The sequence below is a fragment of the Natator depressus genome, chromosome 5 (genome assembly GCF_965152275.1).
Source record: "Natator depressus isolate rNatDep1 chromosome 5, rNatDep2.hap1, whole genome shotgun sequence".
NCBI lineage: Eukaryota > Metazoa > Chordata > Testudines > Cheloniidae > Natator > Natator depressus.
In genome coordinates this window covers 107,329,322-107,352,719 of record NC_134238.1, presented here as the reverse complement: position 1 = coordinate 107,352,719, position 23,398 = coordinate 107,329,322, and the positions used below count along the sequence as shown (strand labels likewise).

Sequence of the window (23,398 nt, the reverse complement as noted above, 5' to 3'; positions counted from 1 at the left end):
TTGTCCTTGGCTAAAAGCTGTGGCCCTCTCCTACAAAAGCTCTATATGTAATATCTCAGTGATCCTCAACACAGGAAGGTGTTAGGTTTTTTTGGCCGCTTGTTATGGATATTTGTATCCTGTCCTTTGCTGGTTGCAACAGTTTTTTCATAGAAATAAATGTCATGCAATTCAACTTGTACAGCTCATTTTTCTGGTAGATGGTTTACAATCTCTTGGCCTTTTAAATACACATTATCATAGAAATTGTGTTGACTCAAATACCCCTGAATTTTCAATAGGCTTGAGATTTACCTCTGAAGTATGAATTTTGACTGTTAAAGGAAATAGATGGCCCTAGGTCTCCATAAACCAATAAAAAGTCCATGTTGAGTTTCATGCCTGGTGTATGTGTTTTGAATATCACCAAAAGCCAAATTGTCACTTAATCTAAATAATAGTGTGTGAACTCAGTGTGTAGCTTCAATACATTATTTAATTTTCCTCACTGTAATTTTGGTTTACATTCTTAAATACCTAATTGCTTGAAGTAGAGCCTGTTTTGAGTTTAGGTTCCAAAGATTCAGCATATAATACAGCACTCATCATTTGGTAGATGTTACGTTCATTTAAAATCCCAGCTGCCTTGTTTATTTCCCTGAACAAATTAAAAATTGTATCATAAAAGGAGAAATTTATATATGATCATAAATGTACAGGATTTACAAGGAATAGTATTTTAAAAGGACAGTTCTGATTTATGAAATATTCTGAGCTTCAGAATATTATAGGAAGTGTTTTTGTAATTTTTGACGATATAACTATTGCAGTATAATAAAATATTGAATAGAGACAAATAGAGATTTATTATTTTTCATTTATATAATAAGTGGAGTACACATACTGCAGTGTAGTATCTCTGCTTGTTGCCTTTCTAAGGCATCTACTACCATGGGATCTAAGTGCATGTGTAAGAATTTTGCTTCTTTCAATACTTTCATACTGTTTAAAATTTAATTTTATGATATGTCTGTCTTGTAATCAGATTTTAAGTAAGATAAGGGACTTCTAATTATTGAATCTTTCTTTATTCATGCCCACTTGCTTTCCATTTAATGCGCTAGTTGGTGTAATGATGATGAAGAAGTGGGCTCAAATTGTGATTGCTGGCAGACATTATACATGAAAATGAACATGATGGTCTCCTAGTTTTTAAGGATGCAATTTTTCTACAGCTCACTACTGCAGTACAAGTCTGCAGTTGCCACACAGGGCAAGTCCACTGCTGAAATAGTGGACTCTATCTCCCCAGAGTCTATCCCTCCACCCCCCTCAATCTTCCTTTCCCCTCCAGCCCCCCATAGTCCATCCTTGGGGCCCCTCAGCCTCCCTCTCCTTCAGCACCCCGCCAGCCCACCCCAACCTGCAGTCTCTTGAAGGGAGCTCAAGACTATTTGCTGAACAGTATCGAATGCTGCAGGATGAGAATGGACATACTTACCTTGCAGTGGTACCATACCATATCAAAGCAATGAGTGATGTCTGAATACTGTGCCCTGTACTGAAGCCTGATCGGAAGGGGTCTAGGTTGTTGGCTGAAGAGAGGTGACATAGAAGACTAATTTTAGCTAGTTTTTCATCTAATTTTCTTGACAGGTTTTTGAGTGGCTTGAAAATTAACAACAAAACCAGTTATTTTGTTGTCAAAATTGTTTTAGTGATTGACAAATACTGCATTTGAATGTGAACAAAAATACTGTGCCTGCAATAAATAATTTGAGGCTTCCTTTGTTCCTTTTCTTTCTTTTTTAATAGAGGAAATGCATGCAGAAATCTGTTATGCTGAATGTTTGCTACAGAAAGCAGCACTCACATTTGTACAGGTAATGTCTGTTCTTCACTTCAGATCTCTCTGTGAAAGTGCAGGTTAGCAGAAAGATGCTAGTAATCATCCAACAAGAGCACTCCACTCACAAAAGATGTAATATTTTTGCGGGGAAAGAAAGGCTATACAGTGAATAATTGTTTGTTTATTTAATAGGAAATAAATGAAAATTCAACATGCTATCCTACCCTACAATTTGTTTTCCATTTAGATACATAGATATATTTTAAATAATATATCTGCTCACCTCATATCCCTTTGTCCTGTGGTCTAAGACATGTCGTTATATCAGTTCATGACACTGATGGACCGTCGTTAAGTATACTGGTCACTGGACACTGGTCACTACTCATGAGTATCAGGAGGGTGGAACATTCCTGTGATTCACCTGTCAACAGTGCATTGCTGCACATAGATGAAGCAGATGGGAACTTCCTTTCTGACTAGCAGTATTTCAGTTGATGCTGATCACATAGCAGCATTTCCTTTTTTGTTCTCTGGTTCATATACAGCTGAAACAGTGCTAGCTACCTTATAGGAATGCATTACAATCATAAGCTATTTGTGTTCATGTTGGGTTTATTATGAGGTGTATATCCTGAAGCCAAGTGTCTTCACCAACTGCAATTTGCATCAGTAGTCTACTAATGCCCACTCTGAAGTGGTTTATTACTGTTAGAAAATGGCTCATAAGTCTTTTGTAAAAAACACTTTTAGGTTCTATCTTTCCATAATGAAAAGCAATTCCTAGTAAAATGATGAGAAAATAATAAGGGAGAGGTTGTAAATACCTTCTTTTTACTATTTTGAATATCTTTGGTTGTGGGTAGGTGCATCTCTCTCTCTTTTTTTAAACGTCATCGGGTTCCATTTGGACCCCTAGCCCTTCTCCGAAAGCTCAGCAGCTATTTCAGAAGCAATTTTTTCACCCAGAAGCCAACATTAATTAGCTTTGTTTAATATAAATTAGTTTGTACTAATATAGTTTTTGCACTAGAAAATGAGTTAAGTTGGCTGAAAGGGCCACACATTTAAGGGGAGGGAGCGATTTAAAATTCTCACATTTTCTCCTTTAGCCTATTTGCCCCATTTCCCCCAACTCCAATGGGATTACTGTTAGCAGGCTCAAGGTCTTAAAATAAATATTAATTAAGGAGAAAAAGATAAAACTAAACCAAAACACCCAGCAACCCATCAGTGGATTTAACTGAAGAGTGAATCTTAAAAAAGCTAAATGAGTTTGGATGTCAAGCCTTTATAGAATGAAATTTTTCTGTGGGAAAATTCAAAATAAAGAGTAGGTATAGTTACATTTCTACAGAAAGTAACATAATGTTTTGGGAAATATCTATTGTTTGCTGTCCTACAGCAACCCAAGGCAAGTTGGAGTTGTTACTGATCAGCCCGTGGAATTCATCTGGTTAGGGGACGCTTTGGGATCTCCTCTGTATTGTTCTCTGCTCGTGTGTACATATTTTAGAGCGCACACTTTAGAAACTCTTTCTAAAAAGTTCCTGTAGCACCATCTGGTGGAGAATTTCTTATTTCAGTCAATATGTTGCTGAAGTGCTTTCTTCTCTCTTAGCCCTATTTTTTGTTGATTTTCACTTCTTTTTAACTTGTTTTTTATTTAAAGCATGTCATTCAAAATACACAGAAAAATGTCTCCTGGACAATTCAGCATATACTGTATAATCATTTGTAAGACTAAAGTTGATTACTGAAAAATGTTTTTTTTGTTTTTTAAATTTTATATATTTATTATTTATTTTTATATATTTATTATTATATTTATTAGTTGTCAAAAGAAAGATTTAGTTAAAAGGAAACAATTTCTTAGAAATATGTTGTGCACAACTTCAATGGAAAACAAATTGCACATTTTTGCACACAAAAATTGTTTTTTCCAGGATGAAAATATGATCAACTTTATCAAAGGTGGCCTCAAAATTAGGACAAGTTATCAAATATACAAGTAAGTTGTTACAATACGTGTGGTCACATTTAGCCCTGGGGTAAGCAGGTGCAATTTCATTAGTGCCATATTCTTTTTTAAAAATTACATTGGTCTAATTTTTGTTGTCATCACCTCTAACTTGTATTTTCTTTTTCTTCTCTGAATTAAGAGAATGTCATCAGGTGCTACAGATGACTCAGGGCAATAAAAAAAAAAATGAAACCTACCATCAGTTTGAAGGAGGAGTAAAACTTGGAATAGGAGCATTCAATTTGGTATGTTTTTAGAATTTGAAACTGTAAAAAGACCATTAGGTAGAATCTAATTTACTGGAGTTTATGTGGACATAATGTTCTATATTAGGTTACTTACTTTGCAGAAATGAAAGTTTAGTCTAAAGTGCCATCACTTTATAAATGAGCCAGTCTTGTAGTGCAGAGTGGGTGGATTTTGCAGGCTCATGTGGTGACCTTGTAGAACCTTTATTCAAAGTGGCAGTAGTAGGTGGTGACTTCTTCTTGCATGCCTGCTATTTTTTACAACTTCCTAACCTATTTTAAAAAAAAACATATTGAACATAGAAACTCCTGCTGCCTTGTGTTTGCATTGTGTGCTGAAGCTACTGTTAAAGAAAAAATACTATTTCTGACAATATATAAAAGCAATATACTGCAGCCATCACTAGATAAGCTAATATGGACATCTGTATTTTAATATTTTTATTGTTGTACCCTGTCCTTAGATGCCCTCCTTTTGCAGCAGTGACGTATTAGGGAATTTCTATGGCCTGAGTTAAGCAGTGATCACAATGGTCCCTTCTGGTCTTACAATCTATAAATCTAGGTGTCTGCACTAGTAATTTATTTCAAATGTTTGATCATTGCATTACCCCTCATGGTAATAACAGTGAGAGTACTAGTGTAGACTAGTTGCTCTCATGTTAACCACTATGTCATTTAATGCTATTTAAAGCAGGACTAGACAATATAGTCCCAAAATACCAGAAACCAGTGGCAGCCTGGTTATACTAGCATTCCTTGTTGCTACCATCAGTGGAGGTTCCCCAGTAGGAAATTTGAAGGGGAAAAAAAAGTCTTATCTAGACAAACAGACCAATTATAAACTAAACTGAACTGATCCTCTCCAGCACTGGTCTTCAACCAGACCTTCCTTTTGATATGTTTATTAAAAAGTTGTTTGCTAACCTTAAAAGTTTTCCATTGTGTTTCATGTGGGGCAAAGATGGACAACTAGTTCCATCCTTACCAAATAGGCACAAAGAGAACTTTCCAAGGTGACAGTGTTAAATTATCTGATTGGAAATGCTAAAAATGTTTTTTAAAGGCGGAATGAAAAAAAAGACTATTTAGATGCTGGTGCTACCACAATAGAAAGAATAATATAGGCACTATAGTCAATATTAAAATATTTCACCCTCACCCAAAATAACCCACAATTTATTGACATTGCTAATCAGCCTGAAATAAGAAGTCATCATCTTGAGAAAGCACGGTGTGGTGTGGTCTTGTGGCTTCCATGATGCAAGACCAAGTGGGAGCTGAAATGGTGTCACACATGTAAAGTGGTTGCACAATGCCTGATCATGCATGTATACGTCAAGATTTTTTTAAAAGTGTATTTATATTTGTATTTTGATATTTTTCACGCTATTGAAATGGTTGTAGATTTATAGCAGTTTTTAGAATATTTTAGAATATTTCTTTTGAATATTGCACATAAGGTTTGTATATATGATTAAACTCTCATTTTTTTCTCTTTGTTTGATATTGCAGATGTTGTCCCTTTTACCAGGAAGGATTCTCCGACTTCTGGAATTTATTGGGTTTTCTGGCAATAGGGTATTAAATTTGATTTTAAAATGTTAGTGCTTTCTCTGGTGGAGTGTGGAGGGATTTAATTTTAAATGTGTAAAGTGAAAGGTACGGTACATTTAAGTCAGCTTTTTTACGTTTGGTCTTTTAAATGCCCATCAAAAATATTAATGATAGGTAAAAATTGTTTTTTTAGGTACACACTGAGCAAATGATGGTGCATAAATTCCACCACTCCAGGGCTAGCCCTGGGAGACGTTGCCTTTGAGGCACAGTTTCCTTCCTACTTCCCCATTGCCCTCAAGGAGAGGGTAGTAATTTTCTGCTGGCCTAAACTAGCAGCAAATTCCTACATCTTCCCCACCAGCCATTAGAAGTGTAGCCCAGGCCCTGTCTATTTCCCACCCCTCTTGCTCTGGGAGGAAGGATTTGTGAGTGCACAGCTCTACCTTACTCATGTGTGCCCAATCCCAAGAGTATGGGGCCTACTCAGAGGCATAAGGAAGGTTCTTACTCCTTTCCCCCCATGTGGGAGAGTACTCCAAGTCATCATCTAGCCCTTTATGTACATATCCTCTCCTCATGTACATTCCTTTTAAAACTCCCTTCTGCCTTGCTACCTACAAGAAATGGGTTAAATAAACAATATAAAAAATATCAGGTAGCTAAATTTTGAAATGTGCATGGGACACAACTGAGTCACTGTAGGATCGTATTACTGTTACCTTTCCCACAGCTATTGCTTGTGATATGTAAAATGAGAATGTAAGCTATTCATGACTGGGTAATTGGTTTTTACAACAACAGATAAAAAGACAAAGTACACCCTAGGGTGCTATAATAATAATAATTAATAATAATAATAAATTAATTAATAATCCAGAAGGAATCAAAGCTGAACTCTTTTGAGATATTATCATCACAACTTGTTAAGCTACAGAACAAATTTAGGCACTGTACCAAGCATCTAAACACTAGAACTCCTTTTAAACGAACACCAGTTCAAAAAACAAAATTGTTAAAGTCAAATTTGTGCACACGGATGCTGGATTTCATATTCTAAGAGCCCTTTATTGTATGGAGAAGCCCTGAGCTAGCCTGACTGCTCCTAAAGAGAGTTGAGCAGGCATGGAATGGGCAGGGAGCAGCTGCTCAGACTGTTTACAGTCAGAAGCCATGGAAACTGCGGGTGGGGCAGAGACTTTATATAAATGAGCTCCCTACCTCCCTGACATGGTCTCCATGGATTATAATACTTCTCTTCAGCGTTCACAGGACATTGGGAGTTGCTGCAAATGGGGCATAGAAGTGGGGGAGGGTGTAATCTATTGGGGTAGCAGTTCAGTGAGGGCCTCCCAAAATATTATCTGATGATGGAAGAGGGTTGAATATTTCCGGGGTCTGTGGAGGAGCTGCTGCAAAAGGGTGGATAGGTGGAGGGTCTCTGCCAAAGTGTGTCAGTGAGAAAGGTGAACATGAGTGGAAGGTTTCTGCCTAGGGATAGAGGTGAAAAGGGGGAGTATTTCATTGTGTGTGGGATTCCTATCTGAATGCATATGGGGTACAGGTGTGAATGGGAATGTTGGGGGAGGTCCCCAGCCAGTGGATGGGGCCGAGAAAGGAAAAGGACACCAAGGGCTTGATCCTGCAAGGTGCTGAGTGCTCTGTTCCCATTCTACTAGTGGATTTAAGCACATTCTTAATTTTAAGAAGGGGACTAGTCCCATTGATTTATCCCATTGTTCCTCCTATTGGGAGAGTGGGTCATTCAGGATTTGGGCCAGGTAATAAATTAAGAGATCAGTATACCTAAAAGGAAAAATGAAATGATTGAAATTTCTGTTAAAATTTGACTGCTTAAAATTATATCATTTTTATTAAATTATGACCTTTAATCTATTTGATAGCTAAATCTCTACATATTTGTGATTTCTATAGAACTTGGGCCTCCATCAGCTGCGGGAAGGTGCCTCTGGTACCAGTTTGAGGGCCATACTATGTACTTTTACCCTGCTGGTATATCATACTTACGTCTCTTTAATCCTTGGTAAGAACTGGAATATATTTCCTGGATTATGTGACATTGTAAACATATTGTGAAATATGAAATGTGAAATATTTGTGTAAATGTGTAAATTTTTATTGACTCACTGTTTAGAAAAAAACTGGAATAATGGGATTATTAAATTTATATTAGGACATTACAGAGTTTAATGCTGAAAATATTGAAAAATAAGTAGGGGAACAAATGTGTACTACTATATTAAACATTTATTTATCTGCTTGCCTCTTCCTCTGTGTGTGTGTGTGTATGTACACACACACATGTATACATATTTGTGTATATGTGTATACTTTTGTCTGTTTATAGGCCTCCCTAGATCTGAAGGGAAAAGACTGGAGGGATGGAGAGAAAGAAACACAAAGATGATTACCTTTTATTTGTATTCGCTCCCCCTGCCCCCCATGAAGTATATCTTCAAGCTCATACCTGTCAAATACACACATTTCACAAAGATTGCTGGGGCATACAAGCCAGATGCTGAACCAAAAGGCAGAGCCTGATGAGACCATAGACCGGGAATTTGGGATGGTACTCTAGCTAGAAGGTCAGGAATGTATGTGGTATGGTCACTTAGGTATAAAGTCACAATTAGGTTTACCTGTGTTCCCGATGTATATTTGCATCTTTGAACTTGTGAATATTCCTCCCATTTTTCTAGACTTGTCAGGAAATTTAGAAATTTGTCATTTCGCCCCAGTACCATCTGCTGTTGATTATTGAGATGAAAATTAGGAAGTGAGGGGAATGAAGAAGTTTTTCCTAACTTTCTGACAAGATTAAACTAGGATTGTTGTTTGTATTAAAAAAAAAAAAAAGCCCTAATGAAGAAATTCATTTTAAGACTGTTTGTTTGTTTGTTCTGCTCCATTTGTACTAGGGACATTTATTACCCTAAAGGTGATTAATGGTTCGAGGATGTGATTTTGTTTTTTAGTGAAACTCAATATAATAAAATAATAATTTCCCCTTTTATATAGCCAAAGACTGTTCACTAATCTTCTAGTCAAACTGTAATGTAATTTGGAGATTAATCTGTAAAAATCTGCTTTGTTCTGGTGAGACTGAGTTTCTTTTGTGATGATTGTAGGTATAGGGGAAGCCAACCTTCAGGAAGCAGAGACTCTTCTTGAACCCTACCTCCAGAAGTTTCCAAATGTGCGTACTCTTGATATATTTTACAAAAACAAGTAATAAATACTCCCATAATTAAAGTAGGGATTATTTATTTGTTTTTTCTTTTCCTCTCAAGGGTTCCATCATTTTGTTTTATGATGCCAGAATAGATATACTGAAAGGAAATTTTGAAAAGGTAATTAATTGTTATTCATTTATTATTAATTTTTTATTATCGTAGTTCTAGATTTGTGTACTGTGTAAGACTTTGGGATAAATTCAGTGCTTGCCTTGCTCAGCTTAGTCGTCCCATTGATTTTAATTGGATAGATCTCTCTGGTTTTCTCTCCATTTGGGTTTGGGAAACGATGGTATAATAGAGTTTATTCCAGCCCTTGAGGTGGAACAGTTTCACAGCCTGGGTGACAGGTTTCAGAGTAGCAGCCATGTTAGTCTGTATCCGTAAAAAGAAAAGGAGTACTTGTGGCACCTTAGGGACTAACAAATCTATTAGCGCATAAGCTTTCGTGAGCTACAGCTCACTTCATCGGATGCATACAGTGGAAAATATAGTGGGAAGATTTTATATACACAGAGAACATGAAACAATGGATGTTACCATACAGACTGTAACAAGAGTGATCAGGAAAGGTGAGCTATTACCAGCAGGGGTGTGTGTGTGGGGGGGGATCTTTTGTAGTGATAATCAAGGTGGGCCATTTCCAGCACTTTACAAGAACAGTAGGAGGGGAAATAAACAAGGGGAAATAGTTTTACTTTGTGTAATGACACATCCACTCCCAGACTTTATTCAAGCCTAAGTTAATTGTATCCAGTTTGCAAATTAATTCCAATTCATCAGTCTCTCGTTGGAGTCTGTTTTTGAAGTTTTTTTGTTGAAGAATTGCCACTTTTAGGTCTGTATTCTTTTTACAGTCTGGGTGATGAATGAATTTGCCTTGCCTTTGTGACTTCTCTAGTATCTAGCCCATTTATTTGCCCAAGATGTTGGGGAGAGAATTTGGCTCATTAGTTAGCTAAGTAGCTATAGTTCTCATGTTGTACTGTAATTAGTAAAATTATCATTTCCCTCTGTCATTATTCTATTTTACTGAAATGAACTGTAGGCACAGTTAAAATTTCAAGAATGCGTTGCTGCTCAGCAAGAGTGGAAACAGATTCATCACCTCTGTTATTGGGAACTGATGTGGTGCTACTCATTCCAGCAGAAATGGCTTCAAGCATATCGGTATGCAGACCTGCTCTGCAAAGAGAGCAGGTGGTCTAAGGTAAATGGGCAGGTGGACATTATGATGACATGGCAGTAGCCACTCCATAGTTAAGGGTGCATTTCAGTTTCCGTAATGAGCCCAATTTAAATCCATAAACAAAAGAACATTGGCTTTAAAAATGTTAGGTTCAGTGTGTGGCAGAGGTAGACTTTTGCTCTCAAATTTGAAGTAAACTAGTAAACAACGAGTTTGTGAATTTCAACACCATATAAATTGAGATGTTCACCAGAGACCAAAAAAAGAGAGAGGGAAAAACAAAGTTCACTGGATTAATTTAATTAAGATCTAATGTACAAGAACAAAAGTTAGTTGATTAAACTCCTATTTTAAAAGTTACTAAAAAGTTAATCAAATAGTACTATCCAAACAGCTAGTCAGCGTCAATGAGCTTAAAATAAGAAGCTCCAGCACAAAAAAAGAAAAAAAAAGTCTTACCCTTTTCCTTGCAAATAGACACCTCAAAATGAAAACCAAAAATGAAGCCAACATTCAGAAAATAGTTGAACATACGTCTTTTATTTTTGTCAAAACTGAATACTATCTTCTGCTTGGGGTGTCTGTCTTGCTTTTGCCAAGAAAAATGAAGAGAATACTATATCCAGTTGATACTTAAGTGAAGCTTACAAGTTTCATCCTTTGAAAGTGAATAGGAGACTTATGAATTTCCACAAGTTTCATTGCAAATTCCACTTACTGCTCTTTCCAGTGAAGTTCCTTAGACAGACAACCTGCTAGGATATGGGTTCATGGGGGTATGTTGAGAGATGGGCCTAACAAAATCCTTGAATCAAAACACCCCCAAACTATGGAATAAGCTGGTCTGTCATCTGTGGAGTGAGGCTGTTTTCTTTAATTTATGAGTTTACATAATAAATTAATCTACATGTTTGGAAGAAAAAACTCTCTTAAAATATTTTATTTTAATTTGTCAATATTAATCATTGATGAATTTGTTGAAATGGAATTTGGTATAAGTCAAAAGAAAAAGGAAACCTGCGGCGTGGTGTGTGTGGGTGTGTGTTACAGTTGTTCTCTTGCCTCACTGTTGAAGGAAGGATGTCACACTTGATAAACCAATGCTCTGATCTAATATTGCAAATCATTTCCTAATATAATGTTGGGGTGGGATTTGTTTGTTTTGGGTAGGCAATATATGTATTCCAGAAAGCTGCAATTTTGTGTATGCTTCCAGATGAGGATGTGAAAACAACTGGAGAAGATATTGTATCTTTGTTCAGGTAAACTTTTATATTCTTACTAAAATGGGTAGAGCAGCTGGACATATATAGCAACACTGAGTGCCATAGTGCGGTCCCACGTGGATGCTCATTGTTAAGGTGTGGAAGGCCTAGAGAACCAGTGACAAAAGGCTGAAGCTCTGGGCTAATATAGTATGGGCTTAATCAGGATTCATTTATTTGGGAAATCAGTTTAACTGGAACACCTTTTGAGGAACTGATTTTTCTCAATCATAGTGAATACGAATGACAGCTGTTTAATTGGGATAATATTAGCAAACATTTAGCCAGCATCTGTTGGTTAAGTGATGTTAAACTTGGTGTAAAGGTTTAAGCTTAAACTTTTAATACAAAAGTTAGCAAATCTAGTGAAAAGAAGTAAAGATCAACTAAAGATTAAATGAAGTGATTATCACTCGTGTTCTTGCATTTTTATTTACATATATTTTATTTTGTTTAATTTATATGTTTTACGACTTTTTTTGGATGTTGCTTTCTAGGTGAGACACTTTTACCATAGTAATCCTGATCATTGGCTGGGAACCACTTGTCAAAGACACGGGAATAGAAACTACTTCATGTGTTGAATTGGAGTGTTTCTATTTTATAAATAGAGAAACATGTTATAATTATTACTTTGTTTATTATCTATTTTTCCCCATACAGACAAGTGGATGGTCTAAGACAAAGAATTGCAGGAAAATCTATCCCAACAGAAAAGTTAGCAGTGAGGAAAGCTCGACGCTATACTGGTGCTCATCCGGTGAAGCTCATACTACCTGCCCTGGTATTGAAAGCTGCCTTCTTTCAGTTTGGTTTAAATAACAGAATAAGTACTTATATCAAATAGGAAAAAGAACAAACTTTCAGGGGAAGTGTTGTTTTTCAGTGTTAAAAAAATTCTGGTTACCTTTTCTCTTGAGAACCTTTAGCACCATCATCATATGGAGAAAGGATTTCACATTTGGCTGTGGGGGTGGCCATTGCCATCCATGTGAAAATCCACCAAGAACTGGCCAAATTATAAACCTTTGAAAAATCTCAGTTCAAATATGCTCAGTAGTGACTTCTTAGAATTCAGCATCTAAAATCTCTGAAGATTCCACCCTAACTGGGCACACTCTAGCCCCTCACAGCTTCCATGTCTGACTGGACTGAGCATGTTCCATCCCCACATAACTGCTCCAGGCTGGTCACTGGAACTGAGAGCACAGACAGTCGCTCTCAGCGACCCTCTGCGATCACCCACTCACTGTGGATGAGGAAGCTGACTGATTCAAATACAGAGGGAACAAGGGCCAAATTGAGGGGAAATCTGCATGGTGAATCTAAGGGTTCTGACACTGCTGATGAATCATCTGGGTGTTCATATGATCCCAAATGATGGAATTTCTGGGTTTTTAGTTTACCTTTTAAAAAAAAAATCTAGGGAACGACACACACAAACTGTGTTAACATTGTTAAGGTTGCAACGTCAAGCACTCATAACTTAGGAGCTGCCAGAATTAAGGTTGCCTGTGCAACTTTGATTTGCCTCTCTTGTGTGTATGCGTTATGATAAAGTCTTTAATTACATGATCATATACTATTTTTTCCATATTTACAATGTGTCCAGGCAACCTTAATTCTGGCACTTATTAACTTTACAATTATATATATAGTGTGGGCATGTGTGCTGAAAAAGACATCATTAGCAGCCATCCAAATTATACTGTTGGTTAAATGTAGATATTGATCCAAGGGATTGTTCTTGTTTCTTTTGTCAGGAAATGATGTATGTCTGGAATGGATTTGCAATTGTAGGCAAAAGGGCTGACCTCACAGAAAGTTTACTGATAACAATTGAGAAAGAAGAAACTGCTTTACAGAATCAAACTAGTAAGTAGTCATTTAGGGTAAGAAAGTAAAAAGCTATTCAGAAACCTTGTCAGTTATGTTTTTTGTACCATGTTCATGTGTCTTGCAAGGAAAGAACTGGCTCTGGATATAAACTCCCTGGCTGATCTCATGGAATGTAATATTTGCTGTAATTATGGTTCGCAGTAGTATCTTTACTTACTGGTACTTCTAAAATGTCTTTCAAAATCAGGTTGGCTCCAAAAGGAGAGCGTGGAAAACCGAGGAACTTGGGTATATTTTGACAAGATGATGTTGGGTCTCAGAGAGAGAATTCTATCTCTGAGGAGTGATCTCTAGAAAAGGAACGAAATTGATCTTCCTGGAAAAGTCTGAAAGTATTTAACTCATATTCAAGACATTCTTCCATAGTGTAACTGCATTGTGGAGGACACTGATGGATGATGAGTGGAACGTGACTAATAGTAAATGACATGGCAGTATCAATGGAGTCACCTGCCACACCCACAAGAAAGTTAAAAGTAGTAGTATTGCAATGAGTACTAAAAGACAATAAAATTTAGCTATTGACTGTAGAGAGAGTTTGTGGCTCTTGGAAGTGTGAATATTCAAAATAAATACTTTCAGACTCAAACAGCTGGTTCATAAACTAATAATAATTATATAAGATGAAAAGAAAGGCATATAAAAATAACACATGCACTTCAAAAGTTAATGGCTGTATTCACTTTCCCTGACTCATGTTTTCTCCGATAGACACTTTTGCCTGTTAGGCAAGCAACACAGCTTCACCCATTGTTGTTTTGCCTCAGCAGTACACCTTTCTACTGAGTTCTAGTATTAAAATGAATTGTATGGAGAATATAAGTACCCCACATCAGTTTTCTCATGAACCTTAGCTATTCAAACAAATAAAAAGTTTGTTTATTTCTTCATTAATGTTCTATTTTAAAAAAATCCTTGTTTAATACCAAGATTTTAACCACACTTTTTCCAGTCATTTATAATAGAAATCCACCATCCACCCCCAGATAAAAATGTCTGTGATTAAGTAATATATCATTAGTTAATGTGTGCACAGTGTTTTGAAAATATAAAGCACTATAGATGTGCTAACTAATAATGTTATTAGACATAGGGTCACAAAGTTTGTACCTGAACCGTAAAACCCTCAGAGTTCAGAGGTGTTCAGGATCCTCAGTTATCGTATAAGCCCATTCTAATTGCTGCTAGTAATAAAATCCCCTACATTTAAAAAAAATAATGCCAAAATACCTCCACCTTAAGGTATAAAATTTCAGCCAGTCCAAGGCTTCAGTAAAGCATCCAAAAGCATTGAAGCCCCAACCTGGAGAAGCTAACCTGTAGAACTATAAACAGTCCTTTGAACTCTGGGCTACAGGTAAGAGCCAGGGAGAGATGGCAAAACAGTCTGAAAGCAGGATATGGAAGGAGTGTAATATCCTAGGTAGTAAAGAAAACCAAAGAGGTAAGTGGACAGCATGTGAACCCAAATTCTAATTATAATCTAAATAATGGTATCAATAATTATACCACCTCTTCCTATGAGATTTTAATCCCTAATGAATAGAGAAAAGACACCCAAAAAAAAATCCATCTACAACAGGTCAGAAATCAATATTAAAGGCAAATCCACTATCCCATCTCTAAATACTTCTCTTTCAGACAAAGCAAACCCAAACATGCCTCCCTCTCACTGAGTTTAACCAAAGTAAAGCATTGACTTTCTGCCTGAGAGTTGATTTTTTTTTCTAGTTTCCGTACCTAAATATCATACTGTATTTTCAACAAAATAACTCTAATGCAGTGGAGGAAGTACCCATCACCATGGTTGCAAATCTGAAGGTTGAAGGCAATATGGGTGACAGTGATCATGTAATTATAGATTAAATGATTCTAAGGAAAGGAAGAAGTGAGAGTAACAGAATAAGGGCAATAGACTTCAAAAAGCAGACTTTAACAAACTCAGAGAAGTGTTACATAAGTCCCATGGGAAGAAAATGTAAGGGATAAAGGAGTTCAGAACAGCTGGCAGTTTCTAGAGGAGACCATATTAAATGTACAAGTGCAGACTCTCCTAATGTGAAGGAAAAATAGGAAGAATATGGTTCCAACAGGAGCTCTTTAACGATGTGAAAATCAAAAAGGAATCCCACAAAAAGTGGAAACATGAACAAATTGCTAAAGAAGAGTACAAATGAATAGCACAAATATGTACGGACAAAATCAGAAAGACGAAGTCACAAAATGAGTTATACCTAGCAATATACCTAGCAAGGGACATAAAATGCAATAAGAAGAGGCTATTTAAATACATTAAGAGCAAGAGAAAGACATGGGAAAATGTACGTCTTCTAGTGGGGAAGGAGAGATAATAACTAATGATCTGTAAGGCTGAGGTGCTTAATGCCTATTTTGCTTGAGTCTTTTCTAAAAGGGTTAATGGTTACCAGATAGTCAACACAATTAATATTAACAGCAAGGGGAAGGAATGCAAGCCAAAATAGGGAAAGAAGAGGATAAAGAATATTTAGATAAGTTAGATGTATTCAAATAGGTAGGGCCTGATGAAATTCATTTTATGGTACGTAAGGAACTAGCTGAAGCAATCTCAGCACCATTAGCAATTATCTTTGAGAACTCATGGAGAACAGGTGAGGTCCCAGAGGACTAGAGAAGGGCAAACTTAGTACCTATCTTTAAAAAGGGGAACAAGAGGACCTGGAGAATTATAGAACAGTCAGTCTAACTTTGATACCTGGAAAGATACTGGAACAAATTATTAAACTTTAAATGTGTAAGCACCTAGAGGATAATAGGGCTATAAAGAATAGCTAGCATGCATTCCTCAAGAGCAAATCATGCCCAACCCAACCTAAATTCTTCTTTGATAGGGTTAAAGATATGGGGGAAGCAGTAGACATGATATATCTTCATTTTAGTAAGCCTTTTCATGCAGTCCCACATGACATTCTCATAAGCAAATTAGGAAAATGTGGTCTAGATGAAATTACTGTAAGGTGGATGCAAAACTTGTTGAAAGGCTCTACTGAAAGAATAGTTATCAATGGTTTGCAGTCAAACTGGGAGGATGTATGTAGTGGGGTCCCACAAGGGTCAGTCCTGTGTCCAGTTGTATTCTATATTTTCATCAATGACTTGGATAATGGAGTGGAGTGTATGCTTATAAAAATTTGCAGATGACACCAAGGTGGGACTGGTTGCAAGCACTTTGGAGGACAGTATTAGAATTCAAAATGACCTTGACATATTGGGAAGCTGGTCTGAAATCAACAAGATGAAAGTCAATAAAGACAAATTCAAAGTATTACACTTAGGAAGGAAAAATGAAATGCACAACTACAAAATATGGAATAACTGGCTAAGTGGTAGTACTGCTGAAAAGGATCTTGGCAGTTTAGTGGATCACAATCTGAATGAGTCAACAGTGTGATGCAATTGCAAAAAAAGCCTAATGTCATTCTAGGGTACATTTACTGGAGTGTAGTATGTAAGACGCAGGAGGTAATTGTTCTGCTCTACTTGGCACTGTTGAGGCCTCAGCTGGAGTACTGTATCCTATTCTGGGCACCATACTGTAGGAAAGATGTGTATAAATTGGAGAGAGGCCAGAGGAGAGCAGTAAAAATAATAAAAGGTTTAGAAAACCTGATCTGTGGGGAAAGGTTAAAAAACTGGGCATATTTAGTCTGGAGAAAAGAAGATAAAGGGGGGACCTAATAAGAATCTTCAAATAAGTTAGGGGCTGATTTAAAGAGGACTGTGATCTATTGTTTTCCATGTCCACTGACAGTAGGACAAGAAGTAATGGGCTTAAACTGCAGCAAGGGAAATTTAGGTTATTTATTAGGAAAATCTTTCTAACTATAAGCATAGTTAAGCACTGAAATAGGCTTCCAGGGGAGGTTCCAGGTTTAAGAAAAGGTTGGACAGACATCTGTCAGGGATGGTCTACAATAGAGAGACAAGGTGCAGGACAAAATATCTTTTATTGGACCAACTTCTGCTGGTGAGAGAGACAAGTTTTCAGGCTTACAAAGCTCTTCTTCTGGTCTGGGAAACGTACTCGGAGAATCACAGCTAAATGCAAGGTGGACCAGATCGTAGCACATATTTCAAGGGATCATTCAAGATGAAGTGGCTGTTAACACCCCTCCAGTCACAGCGGAGAAAGGCAGCTGGGGTGGTTGTTAGTGAGTTATAGATTGTTGTAATAACTCATAAATCCAGTGTCTTTCTGCAGCCCATGATTTTTAGTGTCTAATAAAGTTATGAATTTAAGTCACAGGCTTGTCTTTTGAAAGTGTTGTACAGGTTTCCTTTGAGGATGAGGACTGATATAGAGTTATTGCTTTGTGAAAAGTGTTCACCCACAGGTGATGAGCCTGTGAGCTTAAATTAATAACTTTGCTAGACATTAAAAATTATGGACTGAACAGAGACACTGGATTTATGGTTTATGACTGGAGGGGTGTTAACGGGCCACTTCACCTTGAAGCGTCCCTTGAAATACATGTTAACTTCTGCTAACCGATCTGTTCCATCTTGTATTTTGGTATGGCACTCTGGGTACAATTCCCAGACCTGAAGAAGAGCTCTGTGTAGGCTCAAACACTTCTCTCTCTCAGAAGTTGGTCCAGTAAAGGATATTACCTCACCCACCTTGTCTCTCTAATGTCTGGGACTGACGCAACTACAACAACGCTGCATACAGCAAGGAATGGTCTAGGCTTACTTGGTCCTGCCTCAGCACAAGGGGCTGGACAGGATGACTTCTCAAGGTCCCTTTCAGCTCTACTTTTCTATGATCCTGTGCTCTGTTTTTTTCTTTTACTGACATAAAACCCTAAAATTTGGAATTCTACCATAAACCTTTCGGATTTAGCATGGCAAATATGAAACTATAATTTTAGTTTTTTGCTTCCCCAAAGTCTTTCAGAGTTATGACTCAAGAGTCTGCAGTTATGACTTGCCCACATTTGAAATGTAGACTGTATGTTAGTGTATAAAGGGACCTTGTCACCCAGAAATGGACAATTAAAGATTTAAAAGAAATTTCAAGTCTTACACCTGCCCTTGAGTCCTCCTGCCAATTTCTGTGGTTTTTCAATTGCATCTTACTATTTTAAAATGTCTTTCTCTCCCTGAGCTGAGGTGTTCCTTCTCTGTGTTGAGCCTTCTCTCCAGGTAAACTGCCTCCTGTATTGCTTACTTTATAACATTATGCCTCAGTCTCTTCTCTTTCTCCTGGAAGCACTTAGCATGACACCCTTTACCCATTGTCTTGGCTCAGCCTAGGATGTTATCTATGAAGTAAGAGTTGTGTAGGTGAAAGGCAAGGGTTGGCATCCAGCTCTCAGCAGGGCTCTGACCAGTGAAGGATAGGGTGAAGGACAAGCAGGCAAATCACACAGGTAGCCTGGATTGTTTTATATGTATAGTCACCTGAATCTTTCAGTGGGTAATAGAACCCTCTGCATATTGTAGACAAATGCGATACATTCCATAAATCTACTAGTGTGACATGAAAGTTCATAATTTGTAACCATTAGGAAATTAATATAGTTATTAAATGTATATAATTTAAAGATTAAAAACATGCTTAGTAAGTTTCAACAATAAAATCTAGTAAATATAGTTTTTTGACTTGACTACACCCAGTCTGAATGTGGCCCACTGTTACGCCTTCATCCATTGTCAAAATGTTCATCTTCTACCAAATCAGTCTCGTACCACTCAGATCTTAAGTGATTTATTTACTGTTGCATGCCACTTTACAACCAAAATGCAAATACATTTAAGACAGACATTTGCAGATAAAATGATGTTAATATGATGAGTTCTTTTGTACAATCTTTTTGTTCACTATCCAGACCTGGACACTAAGCTATAAGACAAGATGTGTCCCTCATAATCAATTGAATTAGAGAACGTGTCTCTTGAAAAGAAAAGCATATGGTCTGTCAGAGTACTTTGTTTCATAACATATGTAAAAGTTTTATTTGGGTATTTGTATGCAGTTCTGTTTGCACAACAAAACTTTACTAAAATTCATAGGAAGGAGCAGACAGAGAAAAAGAAAATATAATTTCTGAAGTTGTGAAATGGCTTGCAGAGACATTCTACCAATCCACCATCATTCCCGTGTATTCTTTCCCAAATGAAAATAATGTATTCATAATTTAAAAGAAAATCTGAAATATTTTGGGTGATGGTCTTGCAGCTTTATTATATACTCAGAATAGAATTCACATAGATACAGCCAGACTGCAAGAAGGTTCTGTCTACCATTTATTGCCATACTGTCGGTATTAACTTAATGTAATCTTCAAGTGATATTATAATGGTAGCACTTTGACTTACTAGTTTTTATCTCTGGGAGGAAATTTCAGGAACACAGCAGCTGAAATAAAGACAGGGAAGACTGAGAGTGGTCAGTATCTGCCCCCAGCAACTGCAAGAAATCAGTCCCTGTAGGAGACATTGACCTGATTTTGACATTTGATCACTGCTCAGTTTTACAAAGGAATGCAAAATAGCCATCTCACCTCACCATACCTACATGTACCTGCTAGTGAAAAACATGGACTTTTGCATCATTATATAAAGGAATCAAAACTAATATTTAAAAGCAGACAAAAAATCTTAGACAGTGCAAAATATTTTATTTCAAGTTGCTTTTGTCTTCCATGTTTTCAGAACTGTTTGTATAGTTTTATTTGGCAGACCATTTTTAAAAAATTCATGTAACCTCAGAGAATTGGTAATTATTTGTAAACAAGATGATCTGAAAGGAGTGTGTTTTGTCTCCTGAATTATTGATGTATGTGCAGCCATCTGTTTGTCCATATGTGTGTTTTCTTTCCTTTTCTTCACTGCAGCCAACAAATATTATAAGCCAAGGCAACAAGAAAGGGGACTGCACTTGTTATTACTTTACTTATGAAACACTTCACAAAACTCCTTCATGTGATGTCTTTGGTCCTGTTGCACAGATGCTACGTCTGCATAAATCTTCTTTGTTAAATTCACTCGCTGTTGGAGCTCTGCTAATGCAGCTCCTCCAGTGGTGGTAATGGTGGTAGCACTAATAATGGCTTCCAGCATTTTAACTACCATATCTTGTCCCCCTGCTTAGAATTCTAGAGGAGCGGATAGTAAAAACAATGGCAGCCAATATACACAAACACTCCTGCTGTTGGCTCTGGTAGAGTTGCACCAATAGTTTGGAATGGTGGGAGATTTTAAGAAAAAACGTATCCACGTGGTGAATTACTGCGCAGCAAGCCAGGGTGTGAATCTACTGGACACACAGTACCAATTCGTGTGGACACAGCTACAGCACAGTGAATGTCCTGGAGTGTGGGTTAGCATAGCATGCTGAGCTTTGAAGTAGTAGTATGTTACATTTTTTCACCAAAAAGGTTAATAGCAATTGGACATCTAACATAGTGAATGCCAGTGAAAATGACATAGGATCAAAGGCTAAAATAGGAAAAGAACAAGCTAAAAATTACTTAGACAAGTTATATGTCTTCAAGTCACCAGGGCCTGATTAAATACATCCTAGAATACTCAAGAAGTTGACCGAGACGATATCTGAGCCATTAGCGATTATCTTTGAAAGTCATGGAAGATGGGAGAGATTCCAGAGGACTAGAAATGGGTAAATATAGTGCCAATCTATAAAAACGGGAAATGAGGACGACTTGGGGAATTACAGACCCGTCATCTTACCTTCAGTACCCAGAAAGATAGTGGAGCAAATAATTAAGCAATCAGTTTGGAAACACCTGGAAGATATTAAGGTAATAAGTAACAGTCAACATGGATTTGTCAAGAACAAATCATGACAAACCAACCTAATAGCTTTCTTTGATAGGGAAACAAGCCTTATGGAGAGGGAGGAAGTGGTAGATGTGGTATATCTTGACTTTAGTAAGGCTTTTGATACTGTCTCACATGACCTTTTCATAAACAAACTAAGGAAATACAACCTTAGATGGAACTATTATAAGGTGGGTGCATAACTGACTGGAAAACCATTCTCTCAGTGTAGTAATCAGTGGTTCACAGTCAAGCTGGAAAGGTATATCTAATATGGTCTCACAGGGATCAGTTCTGGGTCTGGTTCTGTTCAATATCTTCATCAGTGATTTCGATAATGGCATAAAGAGTACACTTGTAAAGTTAGCAGACGATACCAAGCTGGGAGGAATTGCAGGTGCTTTGGAGGATAAGATTAAAATTTAAAATGATCCGGACAAACTGGAGAAATGGTCTGAAGTAAATAGAATGAAATTCAATAAGGACAAATGCAAAGTACTCCACTTAGGAAGGAACAATCAATTGCACACATACAAAATGGGATATGACTGCCTAAGAAAGAGTACTGCAGAAAGGGATCTGGGGGTCATAGTGGACCACAAGGTAAATATGAGTCAACAGTGTGTAACACTGTTGCAAAAAACCCAAAACATTCTGGGATGTATTAGCAGGAGTATTGTAAGCAAGATACAAGAAATAATTCTTCCTCTCTACTCTGTGCTGATTAGGCGTCAAATGGAGTATTGTGTCCAGTTCTAGGCGCCATATTTCAGGAAGGATGTGGACAAATTGGAGAAAGTCCAGAGAAGAGCAATGAAATGATTAAAGGTCTAGACAACATAACCTATGAGGGAAGATTGAAACAATTGGGTTTTTTGTAGTCTGGAGAAGAGAAGACTGAGGAGGGACATGCTAACAGTTTTCAAATACATAAAAGGTTGTTACAAGGAGGGGGAGAAAAATTGTTCTCCTTAACCTCTGAGGATAGGACAAGAAGTAATGGGCTTAAATTGCAGCAAGGGCAGTTAAGATTGGACATTAGGCAAAACTTCCTAACTGACAGGGTGGTTAAGCACTGGAATAAATTGCCTAGGGGTGTTGTGGAATCTCCATCATTAAAGATTTTTAAGAGCAGGTTGGACGAACACCTGTTGGAGATGGTCTAGGTAATAGTCCTGCTATGAGTGCAGGGGACTGACTAGATGACTTCTCGAGATTCCTTCCAGTCCTATGATTCTATGTTAGTCTGCACCCATGGACTTTCACTGCACTGTAGCAGTGTTCACATGGTACATTACAGTGCAGCAGTCTGCTGTTCAATAGATTGATACCTTGGATTCTTGCATAGTAACTTGTGGTGTGTGCAGAGTTTCAGATTTATTAACTGTGGGGCTGATTCTGCAGTTTCTTGTACCTAATATAAAGTTTGTGTAAAATGCTTCCATTTTGATTAGATAAGAGTTTGTGTTTACTTTGCATAGATTTAAATGACTTCACAACATGGAGGACAGTGGAGAATCAGGACCACTGTTTCAATTTCTTATTTTCAAGAATCAGTGTATTGATATGCTTGGAATTTGCTCTTCAATTCTTTATTAGGCACTATTCAAAATTTGTTTAGAGGATTATGTATGTTCTTGTTTGGCTGCAAAATTTGATAGGCAAAACTTTTGAAGTTTGGATATATCCCTCACTGCTAATCCCTGTAGCCTTTTCCTTTCTATTTCCATGTATCTCTGAAATTTGTCTGTTTCTTTGTTTTAAAGGTCACACTGAATATTTTGTAGATGACTTGTGCTTGCTGCAGTTACTAAAAGGCCTTTGTTTGAAACACCTAGGAAGACTCTTGCAAGCTGAACTGTGTTTTAATCAAGTTATCCAAAGGTAAAAAAATAAAACAAAGCTATAGTAACCTTATATTTTAGCTTTATATACTGTTAACAATAAAATACTGATGGGCTAGCAGTAACAAATGATAAGCAGTTGATTGTTAATGTTATAAATTAAAGAAAATCTGTCTGGATAAGCGTTGAGCTGACATTCGTAGTAGTTAGTAAAATGAAGAAAACATTGGATTCTTAATTTTGCCAGTGAAAGTGGTAGCAACTTTAATTTAAGAAATCTTAATCTACAGAACAGCTCTAATTCCTGGTGTAGGAAGACAAAACCCCAGTCAAATCCAATGGAGGTATACTCATTTACACCTAGAGCTGAATTTAGCCCACTGAGTGCAAATGCACAGGTGCTAACTGCAAATTCAGTTAGAGTTTCAAATGACAATAAAACTCAAAAATAAATTTGTGGAATAGAA

General features: G+C 37.0%; 1 protein-coding gene across 2 annotated transcripts in view; it reads left to right on the top strand.

Moving 5' to 3' along the window:
• The window catches only part of TTC39B (tetratricopeptide repeat domain 39B), a 144,010-nt gene that overhangs the window by 109,114 nt on the left and 11,498 nt on the right, over positions 1–23,398 (top strand). For both annotated transcript variants that reach the window (XM_074953430.1, XM_074953431.1), the window contains 12 exons: positions 1,795–1,862; positions 3,775–3,839; positions 3,991–4,096; positions 5,615–5,680; positions 7,592–7,700; positions 8,806–8,873; positions 8,968–9,027; positions 9,959–10,120; positions 11,270–11,361; positions 12,028–12,148; positions 13,128–13,239; positions 22,854–22,971. In XM_074953430.1, the coding sequence (XP_074809531.1) occupies positions 1,795–1,862; positions 3,775–3,839; positions 3,991–4,096; positions 5,615–5,680; positions 7,592–7,700; positions 8,806–8,873; positions 8,968–9,027; positions 9,959–10,120; positions 11,270–11,361; positions 12,028–12,148; positions 13,128–13,239; positions 22,854–22,971 (1,147 nt within the window). The remainder of the gene's footprint in view (positions 1–1,794; positions 1,863–3,774; positions 3,840–3,990; positions 4,097–5,614; positions 5,681–7,591; positions 7,701–8,805; positions 8,874–8,967; positions 9,028–9,958; positions 10,121–11,269; positions 11,362–12,027; positions 12,149–13,127; positions 13,240–22,853; positions 22,972–23,398) is intronic.